The 13,379-nt window shown below is 39.8% G+C and overlaps 1 protein-coding gene across 20 annotated transcripts in view; it reads right to left on the bottom strand.

Annotated features, from left to right (window-relative positions):
- Positions 1-13,379, bottom strand: part of nfasca (neurofascin homolog (chicken) a) — a 103,903-nt gene that overhangs the window by 50,614 nt on the left and 39,910 nt on the right. For 15 of the 20 annotated variants that reach the window (XR_013284764.1, XR_013284765.1, XM_077530707.1 and 12 more), the window contains 7 exons: positions 10,328-10,496; positions 5,775-5,792; positions 4,749-4,854; positions 2,561-2,757; positions 2,367-2,489; positions 948-1,118; positions 538-585 (listed from right to left, as the gene is read on the bottom strand). Coding sequence is in view for 18 of the 20 variants with exons in the window: in XM_077530707.1 (XP_077386833.1) it covers positions 538-585; positions 948-1,118; positions 2,367-2,489; positions 2,561-2,757; positions 4,749-4,854; positions 5,775-5,792; positions 10,328-10,421 (757 nt within the window). In the remaining 2 variants the exon portion in view is untranslated. Of the gene's footprint in view, positions 1-537; positions 586-947; positions 1,119-2,366; positions 2,490-2,560; positions 2,758-4,748; positions 4,855-5,774; positions 5,793-10,327; positions 10,497-12,819; positions 13,010-13,379 lie in introns of all 20 variants that reach the window. The other 5 variants (XM_077530712.1, XM_077530719.1, XM_077530705.1 and 2 more) reach the window with 4 other exon arrangements.

Here is a 13,379-nt window from a genome sequence, read left to right as displayed (position 1 = left end):
AAAATTTAATAAACATAAAAAACAATAATAATAATAATAATAAACTTTTTCAACAGAAATTAAGATGCAATTAAGCCATAAGGTTTTAAGAAGTTAGACTACTTGAAAGTGAATGTGACTACTTGAATGTGAATGACTGAGATTTGGAAAATGGCTGCAGAATTCATTCAGGCTGATAAGATGATCAAACTGTTAGCAAAGTCAATGAAAGTATAAAAGTCTATTAGTCTCATGTTTTAGTTCAAACAAGACATTTCTATCCGTCCATCCTTTTTCGATACCGCTACTCCTCATTAAGGTTGAGGGTGAGCAGAAGCCTATTCCATCTCACTTTGGGCGGAAGGCAAAAGAATTTCATGTTGAGGCCTGTTTGTCTATGACATAATTAACAAGCTTCAAAAAATGTTAGTATGGTACATTAACACTGATGTTTAGTCAAAGAGGTCAGTAGGTGAATAAGCATGACTTAAGATAGTTATTGTGCTAATCATGTTACAATTGGACAGTATACTGAACTGTCCATATATCGTGACTCACCACCATATGGGTCACTGTCATTGTAAGAGGTGTCATTATAAGGATCATCTGAAAACAAGCATGCACATACACAGACATTCACACATATAAACCAACCAGATGTCAACATTGTCAGATAATAATGCGTTCAGTGCGGTGGATGACGAAAAGCTGTCACATACTATCAAGAAAAAAACATCTCTCATTTTGCTCCTAGGATAAATACATCTCATGCCATAACATGTCATCACCTCTAGATGGGGACATATTCCAAAAGCGGTACTTTGGTGTGCAGTACTTGTCAAAATATGCACAGCCAAAGGGCTGTGTTATATCAGCGTTAGCATGTTGATGATGTTATTAAATGATGATATGTTTTATCAGCATGGCTTGGCTGGGTTTGGAGTAATGGTTGTGTGTCATCCACTCACTTGTAAGAACTTTGAGAGTGAAGGGGTTCTTTTGCTGGATGGTGTGAGTGAAGAGGAAGCGAGCACTGCAGCTGTAGTCATTCTGAGCATCTTGCGCCATGACGTTGGAAAAGTACAAGTCTCCATTTAAACCCTTGGACACTCGCTTATCCTGTGGTATCGGAATCATCACTGGGACAATGAGGAGGGCAAAGACAGAGAGGGGTTAGTCATCTGATAATGATTCATGAGTCAAACAAGTTTTGACAACCTGAAAAATTAACACCTGGATGTAAACAAAATTCACATGCTTATGACTGTAGACATATGATGTGCAGAAAATGTACATTTAATGAAAATGTACATTCAACTCCCAAAATTGCAACGGTGAGGCCATTTTTTTTTATTTTTGTTGCAGAGTGAAAACATTTGTGTCTGACATCACAAGAGGAAAAATAAACAAATGAACATTTAAGCTTTATATACTGTACATGTTTTGGGTCACTATCTTAACTAGGGGTGTGACGATATCGCGATACGGTGATACATCGCAATATTTTGTGTCATGGTGGGTTATCGATATGCCTACGCCATGTATCGATACAGCCGCTATAACGGCTCCATTGTTTCTTATTGAGCAATTACTTGGCAGGCCGCTAGGGGGAAATGTGCGGAAGTCTTCAGGCGAAGAAGACTCAAGTAAACAAAACGCCGGCTGGATACAAGTCAAAGATGTGGATTTTGATAGTGTGGAATGGAACATTTCGGATTTTATCATATGGAAGAGAGAAGAAAAGGACGGGTATATGCAAGAACTGTCCTACAATAGTTACACTAGAAACACGATGAATATGAACAGCCACTTAGAACGGCATCATCAAGTGCTAAAGGTAAGAGCTAACTACTTAAAGCAAAACTCATTTTGAATTCTCCAAGGGCAAAGTTGATCACGCACAGCATCCCTTTGCATATTTGCAATCGATCTTCACCCGTATAGCGTAGTTGCGAATGATGGTTTTCGCTACGTGATTTTGTGACGGGTCAGGGGCACGAGGTAAACGTTTTGGTCGGGAAGTTAACATACACGACACCGCGATATCGAATTGGCCTCATTGTTACAATACTTTTACAGGTTAAATACAACTGAATAAATCACACACACATTGGTGTGTTACAATGTCTATAGGGCCTCATTTATCAAGTGTGTGTAAATACAGAAGTGTGCATAAAGTGTGCAGCGAACATTCCCACGCAACGTATAGAATTTATCAATTTGTATGTGTGTGAAGAAATTTAGAACCTGCTCTATGCACTCTTTGATAAATGAGCCCTCTGAACTTTATACCATGTGGTAAACGTATATAAGGCATCTGTGTTTTTGTTTACAATCCTATCTGATGTTGAGTATGGTGAGTATTCTCATGTATAATTGCTGCTCACGACTGTTCATCCAGAATGTGAATGGAGGAGGGAGGCCTGGAGGTGGGTTGCAGGGGAGGACTAGCGAGGAGCCCTCAGTCACCACGACTGGCTCCAACACCTCCTTGGGCCACAGAGGTGCCTCTGGAAAATGGCAAGAGGGCAAAATAAGTCAATATTTTCTGATGCAGCATTTACTGTGTTGGGATTCTTACTGGAGACCCGAAGCAGAATTTTGTTGGACATGGCCATTCCGTGGTCATTGCCAGCAAAACACTGGTATTCTCCTTCATAATCCTCCGGCCGTCCTCCATTCCGAAATCCGATTTCGAGGGTTCCTGAGCGTTTCCGCATTGTTACACGTGGATCTTTTCCAATGTTGAAAAACTTCCCATTCCTTCTCCATGAGAACCTGAGACAGTCACAGAGAATTAAAGAATTAATATTGAGACTCTGAGGGGCATATTCACTAAGAATGCGCTGAGTCCGGTAATAGCGCGAAATATTGCACCACAACTGCACCCGCAGTCTGCTCCCAGTTACCCACCTAAGGATATTGCTCTAATCATATAGGCGCAAACACGCCCACAAAACTGACAGCTTGGAGCAAATTTACACCTGATTTACCACACATGGCAATGGATTTGCGCCAAGAACAGTTGTGAGAAAGATGACATTATCAGAAAGTGAGGTTGGACCGAGAGTAAGCGTTTATAGCGCCATTAAGCTGTACAGAGCAGAGAGAACGACAACGGTGTCATTCATTCATAAACTACAAATTATTGGTGCGGTCGTTTTAAAAAAATATATTTTCAGAGGTTGGCGTGGGCATACAGTATACATCTGGCACTTAAAAATGATCGTAAAATGCCTACCCGCCATTGCCGATCAGCCCGGGTTACGTTATGTGTCCTAAAACAAACGGGAAAATTTCCCCTCTCTCTCTCCTCGCTGCGTGAACAGCCAGAGAGCGACGGTGTACCGTGCCATGCACCACTGTCATGATCCCGGGATCGAGGTTGCGCCAGGTTAATATATGATTTCCAAAATTGTTATTTGCGTCACGCAAACGCGGTGTGGCTATTTGCGCTGCCGTTAGTGAATTAGACGCTGTATATCAATGAGTCTCATTTGCATTGGGGTGGGCATATTTTGCGTCAAATGTATGCATATTACCTAATTTACATACGCGCAAATAACACTGGCGCACTGTGACGCAATCTGTTTGGCAGAGCACTTAGTGACGGATTTCCCCATCTGTGCGTCTTTAGTGAATTAGGCGCCCCCAGTTGTTTTTTACCAGTTAGCACCGTGCAAAGGCGACGCAAACCTTTAGTGAATAGGCCTCTTAGGGTTTAATTTTGATGTCATCTTATAAAGTGGCTCACAGATCATTTGCCATTATTGCAAATAAGACATAGGAAAAGTGGTTTCATCCTCATTTATCAGCCATGCTGACATCTACTTTACTCAAAAACAATTTTAGTCAGGGGTTGATTGGGTCGGACAAACTGTAATTGGCATTCCCGTGCTGTAGTTGGCTTGATTCTACACAGCCTGTTGTATAATTCTGAAGATCCAAATGGAGTTCTTGTAGGCTGAAATTCTGACATTTTAGGAAAACACAAATGACAGCTCAAGTCATAGCTTTTCTTTTCCGTAGTCCATCCATCCATTTTATTTACCGCTTACCCTTACTCAAGTCAAATGTGTACTGGAGCACAGCCATAAGGTCAATAAATGCCATATTTCATGTAAATTATTCAGGCTGACTTTTTGTTGTTGTGTAGCTGCCGAACTCCATTTGGATTGGTATAAGAGTCATAAGGTGAGACAGTTTCTCTGGCAAATCAAAATAGATTGTGCAAAAATGCACAAGCAATAGTAAATACCTGTAAAATACAATTGTAGCTCAATGTAAAAGTAGTGTTTCTTCTCACCAAAAAATACTCGAGTAAAAAGTATGTTGCAACTACGACTCCATTGTATTACAAGCACAATTTGTCCTAAAAGTTCCTGAAGTAAAATCAATGGAGTAAATGTAGCTTGTTACAGCCCCACCGGGAAGATGGCCCAAAGAAAACTCGGAACATGCTGAAAAGACTGTTTCCCGGTTGGCCTGGGAACACTCGGGATCTTTTCCTGGAAGTGGCTGGGGAAAGGAAAGTCTGTGCTTCCCTGCTCAAAGTGCGGCCCTCGCGACAAAACCCCAGAGAAGATGGATGGATGGATGGATGGATGGATGGATGGATGGATGGATGGATGGATGGATGGATGGATGGATGGATGTGCCTTATGTACAGGCACGTCAGCCCAAATAAACAATGTGCCACTGTCCTGTCCCACTGGTGATGTAACCGAGAGAGACGTTCATGTGTGTGCGTGCATGCGTGCATTCCTTACGTTGGCACTGGGTTGCCCTTGGCTTCGCACTCGATGATGATGTTATCTCTGGGGTCAACAATGTAGTCCTTCACCGACTGCTTGGTTATAGTAGGGGGCTGTCTCACTGAGGGAAGAGGACAAACAGGAGGTGGTTGTCAGTGTTTGGTTTGTAAAAACAAAAACACAAAAAAAGTCACCAAGTGAGACTTGTTTTTCAAATAATCAGAATAGCAATGTCTTTAAAATATCAGTCTAAAACTGTTGTACAGCCTGGTATAAAAGAACAAACCATCACATCTACCTCCAGCTGTGTTCAGTCCACTATACATATTTAATGGCTTGAAAAAGACAACCCCCTCTCACTAAGCAGAGCCAACATGTATTTTGCTTTTCGAGCTCACTGAGCCCTAAAGGGATTTGAATCGCTACACACATATCAAGAGACACTCAAGTGGGCTGAATTTCTGCCTATAATTAGGAAATCTTTTCCCTTTTTTTTAACAGACTTACATGCCAAACTCATTCACAAAGAACACATTTTTTTTATTGTGCATGCATCATATGCTGCCATGGCAACCATCTGAACACATTTGCGATATGGCTAGTTGTGCTACGTGCAAGCACATACCACATTTTTCAAATGGTATGTCACTCTAGTGAGGCTAGTCAATCCACTCTACTGAAATGAAATTATGAAATAAAAGTTTAATATATAGCGAGAGCTGGAAATAAGCATTTACTCATCTGATATTAATAGGCCTCATTAATTCCAAGCTGCTCATTAAATTACTTCAGTGTTTCGTATAAAGCTTTTGTCCTACAGAGTTAGCATTAGCGTTAGCATAGCATTAACATTAAAGCACTACAAATGTATCTGACCCCGTTAAGTATTAATGACTCCCATCCTTTCAAAGCAGAGTTGTCAGCAATACGTCTACCATTATGTTTGTGTCAGTAAGTTCCCAGAGCTTGTAGACAACATAGGAGAGTAAGCACACAATTGGAGTGTGAAAGACTGACAACATGTTAATCCGAAAGACTTACGGTCTGCCAGGATCTTTGCTGTTAGTCCAATGAAAAGCAACAGGGAGAAAAAGAGTGTGGACAAATTGAAAAAAAAAAAAAAAAAAAAAAAAAAGCTGTTAATTATATTATACAAACACATACATACATAATATATTGCATTATCACAGCTATTGACTATTCTATCTACATGATACAATAGCATAGTGTTAAAGGGTCTACAACAGTGATGCCCAAGTCCGGTCCTTGAGAGCCCCTATCCAGCTTGTTTTCCATGTCTCCTTAATTCAGCACAGCTGAATCTAATGACAGCTAATCAGCAAGCTTGGCAGAAGCCTGATAACGATCCTGATCACGAATCTGGTGTGTTAGTGGCGAGAAACATGGAAAAAAGGCTGGATGGGGTTGTCGAGGACCGAACTTGGGCACCCCTGGTCTACAACTACACAAGTTTCTGCTACATCAAAGTAACATTGAGACTGATAACTTACCTGTTTGCAGTTTCGTATGATGAGGAAAGAGAAAGAAAACACAAACCAGGTGAGTCATTTATACACGACAGACACAAAAGAAATTCAAAATGCAAGCTCACTATTGTGGTTGATTTTGTGCTGTTGCGGTTTAATTTATGTCATTCAGAACAAGACAGACTCCGTAAACTCAACATACAAGTTCTCGTTTCCTAATTCTTAAACTTAACATTAAATACAGTGTGCAGTGTAAAATGCACAGTACCGTACAATATATTCTGTATCGTTTGATTGTGTTGGTAAATGACATTATAATAATGGTGTGCCCCACTATGCATCCTTTGTCTTCAAGTTTTCTCTTCAGATGGTAGTAACTCCTCAGTAACTGACCAACAACACGGGTATCAGATAATGTGTGGGTTTGTGTGCAATGTTTTGCGTACTGCACGGATCTATAGAAAGCACAGACCATCACTTGTGAAGCGTGCAATTCACTGGAAAGAAGACAAGGAGACATAAAGAAGAGACAGGGTGGGTCTTTTCCCTTAGCCTAATGAATCAAATAATCCACACACAGTTAAATAAATGTGCCTTTGATATGATCAGGTTAAGTTTGAGATTAGATTTGAAATGCAAGTATATCCTAATTTGCATAATCAAAGTTGACGGACTTGATCAGGAGGAATAACGAATCAAGTAAAATTAAAATTTTGTATGTTCTTCAGAACAATTGATACTAAGGATGTAACGACATGGGCAATATCGTGATATTGTGATATTAAAACTGCCACAATATCGTTGCTGTCAACTTCACAAAAAGGAACACATCTGTTAAAAAGTCAGGTTGATTTCCATTTGTGCAGTTCAAGCACCCTCTAGTGGCTAGTTTATTAGTGCAATTAAATTTTAATTAGGAATGTTTTGGCCTTCTATGTTTAAAATCTATGCTAATTGTCAGATGAAGGGGAACCTAATTTGCTTGTGAAGCGATCAATGTGTGCTTGTATTAGCAAGTAAGCGCCTTAATATTGTTATTAGAGAATGTATATGATTTGTATGCATTGCTGTTATGTAGAAAGGAAGATATTGTGCTTTAGTATGAACTCTTTTTTTTTTTTTTACAATATAGTGATCTTTTTTAAATATCTCCAACCCCCCCGCAATATCGTGATAATTATCGTATCGTGACCTTCATATCATGATAATATTGTACCGTGATGATTGGATATCGTTACATCCCTAATTGATACTGTGGGTAGAGTACATTCTCTTAAATAGCAACGCAATATGTTTTTTGGCTCCTGTTATTTACTACAAATTATGTATACCACACAGTAAAAGCCATGAAATACTTTTCAATTATAGAAGGAAATTTATTTTACAGCTCTCTGATCAGTTCATCAATGTGCGAGTATGTTAAAAAGACGTCATTGCATGCTTTGTGTTTTGTGTAAATGAGTGTGTTTCAGATCGATAGCGCATCATAAGTCTTGGCTCAAAAGGTTAGGCAGGCTGAGAAGAAACCATAGGGGGTCAATGCAGCATTTGTGTGCTCATTTGATATGTATGGCAGGTGTTCAAGGGCCCACGGTGTCAAAATACATCTCAATATATAACCGAATTACATTTAGGACCATTCAGCTCTTTTCTGTGTGCACATTTACTCAAGAGTTACGTGCTCATTTATTCATTCAATTTGTTCATTGAATTCACGTGGAACCTTTGTTTCCATGTAGCAAAGACAATTGACTGAACTTTGATTGGTCTTTCGATATATTTATGTAATAAAATAGAACAAAAAGATCACTGAGGGGAACAAAATTTAACTTGTTTCAGTTTGCTCTGTCTCCAAATGATAGTAGTATAATAGTAGCTGAATATGAAGCTAGTGGGTTGAAAACCCGCACCTAAATCTGAGGATGGTTCTTTATGGGAAATGGGAGGATTGGCCCATTCTGATTGAAATTGGGCTTATAGTAGGGGTGGGAATCTCTGACATGAGGCCGATTCAATATGTATCTCGATACACAGGTTGTGATTCGATTAAGAAACGATATATTTCAGAGCAGAACGGTTCAATTAAGTCTGGGAACGATACGATTTTTGATTCGATACGATTCGTTTCAATATTCAAAACATAGTGACATTTGTTGCTTGTAGACGTTAATCTTATAACACCACAAATTTTTACAGCATCTTCAAACATGTTAAAAAACAACAACAAAAATGTCTTCTATCTTTTCATATATTGACTCAATTATTTAAATAGACCGCAACAAAGGGCTGGGCGATATGATTGAGAAATGTATCACAGTTTAAGTATTTATTAGTCGTTACTGACTGTTATAATTGTTTTTGTTCTATTAAAAATAAGGATCAGGAAAAGAAAAGGCTGATAATTTAATTTGAAATATAAATATTTAATGGGATACTTTACTTATTTAGCCATTTTTGGCAGTCAAACATGAATATTTTGCCTATAATAAATGTGATATTTTTAAATTAGTACCTTTCAAAACACATTTTGCAACTTGATGTCGACTGAAAATGACATCACAAGGGCTCAGGTAACCAATCACAGCTCAGCTTGTAAATGTCACATGACCAAACCTAGAAAACAGGTGAGCTGTGACTGGTTACCTGAGCCCTTGTGATGTCATTTTCAGTCGACAGCAAGTTGCAAAATGTGTTTTTTAAAGGTACTACCGTAATTGTATTTGAAAAATAATTAAAGTATCAAATAATTATAAACAAAATATTAACTTTTTATTGCTATAATGGGCTAAATAAGTGAAGTATCTCTTTAACCTTTAAAAAGACACAGCACGTGAAGTATTTCAGAAACATAAATTTGAGAAATGAAATAAACTTTCCGTCCAGCCAAAAGAAATACGAAGCCACCTTATGGAACAATAAATCTATCAAACACATTTTAACCACTTAATATATCCAAAAATATTGCCAAAAGTGGCCTTCCCTTTTTATCAACAATGTGTTTTTCTTTTGCCGTCACATTCATTTTTGGTTAATTATTATTATTATTATTTTTTGATGACGTAATTGCGGGCACGTCTCAATTCTCTTATCTAATCTCATGCTAGTTGTGTACATTAACAGGGAGCCACAAAAATAGAAATGAGATGCTTGCTGTGTGCTTTTAGCTTAGCTGATGTGTTAGCTTTGGGACACACTAGTGTGAAGTTTGAATCCATGCATTGGATCGTCACGGGAGTTATTATTTGGGGCCGCGCAGTGCCAACACTGGGACATACAAGTGCACCGAGAGGACTCGATAGACATGGGAAATATCGAGATGTACAGGCTTCTGCCACTGTCTCCAGTTGTATGTTGTCACTCGCTGTGACGTGCGCGCGCGCGCGCACACTATCCCGTGCCGTGTCGCAAGCCCGGCGTTGACGGTGGGCCCTCCAAAAAAGGTGTGTAATGTAATGTCTTTGCATTATGTTTACAACATCCGGGGAATGACGCGTCTATGAGCGCTACTTTGGCCGCACTCTGTAAACACCAAAGTAGCTTGAATAGTGATGCTACTAAAACGTAATGACTATGATTTTGTACACAAATTGTTGACTGACTGTTTTAAATTGGTGTAAGTATTGCGTGTGTGTCCTGTGGCCAAAGTATTGTATTGCTGTTAATCTTTTATGTTATGTTAGTTTTGTTGTATTTCTGTAAAGCGCTTTGTGACAGCTAAGGCTGTTTGAAAGCGCTATATAAATAAAGATGACTTGACTTGGCTTGAATTGACTTGACTTGACTTGACTTGACTTGACTAAATAAAGGAATGAATGCTGGAGTGGACTGAGATGAGAAATAGCATGCAACATATTCTATTTAACGGTTCGGCTACGCTCCCAACTTCACGATTTGTATGAGGAAAAATAACATTATTTTTGCATTGCCATTAAATGAGTTCATGATAGATGCTGAACTTCCATATCTCTAGTCCAATAATCCACGTCTGAGTCATCTGACGTATATGATGAAAATTACAATTCATGTCATTTTGTTCAAGATCTGCAAAAATAAGTAAACTAGATTTGAGCTTGGTGAATTGAGTCAGGTGATTTCTGAGTGACTTACGATCTTGCGGCACTTCGATTGTCACAGATTCGCGCCATAGCAGCAGCTGCAATGACATTATAATCAGGCCCAAATGCCCGCCCTGCCTCAACATCTCTCCGCCTCTGATTGGCCGGTCTCACCACTCCTGACAGGCTTGAGACTTCTCCAGGTCAGTCACCCTGCTGACCTGTTAACGGACACAGAGACAGATAGTTAGAAAAACTATTGTCGTATTATGGCCTACGTTCACAGCTGAGTCATTATTATTGCAGACATAATCAGCCTCAAGTGAAGTGTTTTTGTTCCAGTATTTCCAGTATTTTAACTTTAAATTGAGAATGTACTGTTCTTGCTAAAAACAAACACAGCGTTTGGGCCAAATCCACTAAAGACTAAACAGTATAAACGGAGCAATCCAGTAGCGTGTCATCCACAAAGCACGCACAGATTTGGAAATTCAAACTGCACTGTCAACCAGAGTGCGTCCCGGTGGTCTAAATCAGGGGTTCTTAATCTTTTTTATCTCGGGGCCCAACTTTTCTGATAAAAAGTGGCCCGGGGCCCAATCCGAAATTATGATTTATGTTGACTTTTATTGACTATTTAATAATTAAATTAAATCTAGTGCGGCACGGTGATCGAGTGGTTAGCACGTCCGCCTCCCAGTTCTGAGGACTCCCGTTCGAGTCCAGGCTCCGGCCTTCCTGGGTGGAGTTTGCATGTTCTCCCCGTGCCCGCGTGGGTCTTCTCCGGGTACTCCGGTCTCCTCCCACATTCCAAAGACATGCATGGCAGGTTAATTGGGTGCTCCGAATTGTCCCGAATTGTGTGCTTGTGAGTGTGGATGGTTGTTCGTCTTTGTGTGCCCTGCGATTGGCTGGCAACCAGTCCAGGGTGTCCCCCGCCTACTGCCCAGAGCCAGCTGAGATAGGCGCCAGCACCCCCCGCGACCCTTGTGAGGAATAAGTGGTCAAGAAAATGGATGGATGGATAGATGGATTAAATCTAGTTAAGGTTTATAAAAACATGATCAAATAACATGATACAGTGTAGTCATCAATGACATGTATTTATGTGTAATCACTGACACCCAATAAGATGCCCAACAAGCAAAAAAATACCAGGAATCAACTTCTCCATTTTTGTGTGCATTTATGTGGAAGTTTTTGTTTTTTGTTGTAAACAAATGAGGCCAGATTTGCAATTGTGATTCACTCAAGGGAGTTCTTCACATTATCAATCTGGGATTGCTCCACGGTGATATATACTCGGGAAAGGCGGGACATTCTGTACAATCCTTATGGAACATCTTGTGCACATTTGTTTTGACCAATCAAGCAACGGAGGAAAATGACGGCTTCGGTCTTGTCTAATGGGGGGGGGGGGGAAGCACAAATATCTTTAACAGATAAAAATGAACGAAGCCCCTCTCACTGTTCAACATTCATCAACGAAACAATCAGTAATTCTGTGAGAACAGAATTAATTGCAGCGTCCATTCGTCTGTGTTAGGGTGTAAGAGGGTTTATTTGTGGGGATCTATTTTGTTTCTGTTTTGGGTCAGGTGTGTTGAAGGAGGGTATCATCTCATACAGGGGTGCTTAAGTTTGGTCGTTGAGAGCCCCTATCCAGCCTCTTTTCCATGTTTCTCTTTACTAACACACCTGATTCATGGTCAGGATCGTTTTCAGTCTTCTGCAAAGCTTGCTGATGAGCTGATAATTAGATACAGCTGGGCTGAAGGAGGGAGACATGGAAAACAGGCTGAATAGGGGGTCTTGAGGACTTGATTTAGACACCCCTCATCTAATTCACTGTCAGATGGGAATTCCTGCCTCATCCTGTTTTTGCTTTCATCAATCACTCTTGCTTTCCCACGCTGTCAAGAATTTGTTATCATGTTGACATCACTTCATCTGTCTGATTATTCTTCTACATTCGACACCCAGGGCGACAGCAGACTTTAAAGACTTGGTCATTGGTAATTGGTTCAAAAGTCAATAGCCTGTTCTGGTACATAAAATTAATCTACAAACTAGAAAATTACACATTATTTGGGAGGTGCCATTTGACTTCCAAACAGTAGACAAGTTCCTCCTGTAAACATCATTAAGCATATGTATTTAATGCAAGTTGAAAATGTCTGAAGTCGTCTTGTTTACGTTTAACAAATTTAAAACATCATAAATGTTGCTGTTTCTACTAATTACTGTCTCAAATGTACTGTAAATGTATAAGCTCGTATGCCGAGGAACGTTTCTTTCTTGGGAGTAGTAATATGGCGGCCTTGCGGCTTCAAAAGTCTTGGCTATCCAGTAATATATACAGATCAGTGACGTTAACCCGCAACGAAGCTCTGGCTGCCTGTGAGCGGCGAGCGCTTTCAAACACAAGAACGACTATATTTGACTTTCGCGAATCAGTGAATTTTGGTTATAACGGGTGCACGATAATTTCCATCAAAATACGATAATTTTCAGCATATAGTACGATAATCCTATATTTCTCACCTGGCAACGCTGCTTCCCAAGGACTTCTGCTGTGCCTTGAAGAAATGCACTCAACCCCCAACTTGCTCTTTATGTACACCCTCATGCAAGCTATGTTTGTGCGTACGCCCTCTGGTTTACGTGTCTATACAACAATCAAAAATGTCAATATATCCCCTCCAGGATCTTCTTCAGTCTCTTGCTGTCATTCCTGAAATACACATACAGAATATGACAAAATCTGACACTCACTCTCAGTTCAAGCAATTGTAGTCCACCTCCCACCTATTCTACAGTCATTCCCAAAAATCTGTCCAAAGATATCCTTCAGGTGATCCTGCATTCCCACCAAAACTACACTGTACATTTTGTCGAGTAAATTTGACTCTATTAGAGTAAATGTTGACTCTATTTAGACAGGGACCAAATAGACTCAGTTTTAGAGTAAACTAAGATTTACACTAAGAAAATAAATAAATAAATAAATAAATAAATAAATAGAACTCACTCAAGCACAACCTTCAGCTTGGGAGACTGCCACACTACCAAACTGAGCTATGCCCCTCCTACTGTTCGCTTTT

This window comes from Festucalex cinctus, chromosome 8 (genome assembly GCF_051991245.1).
Source record: "Festucalex cinctus isolate MCC-2025b chromosome 8, RoL_Fcin_1.0, whole genome shotgun sequence".
Classification (NCBI taxonomy): Eukaryota; Metazoa; Chordata; class Actinopteri; order Syngnathiformes; family Syngnathidae; genus Festucalex; species Festucalex cinctus.
This window is presented reverse-complemented; position numbering and strand designations above follow the sequence as displayed.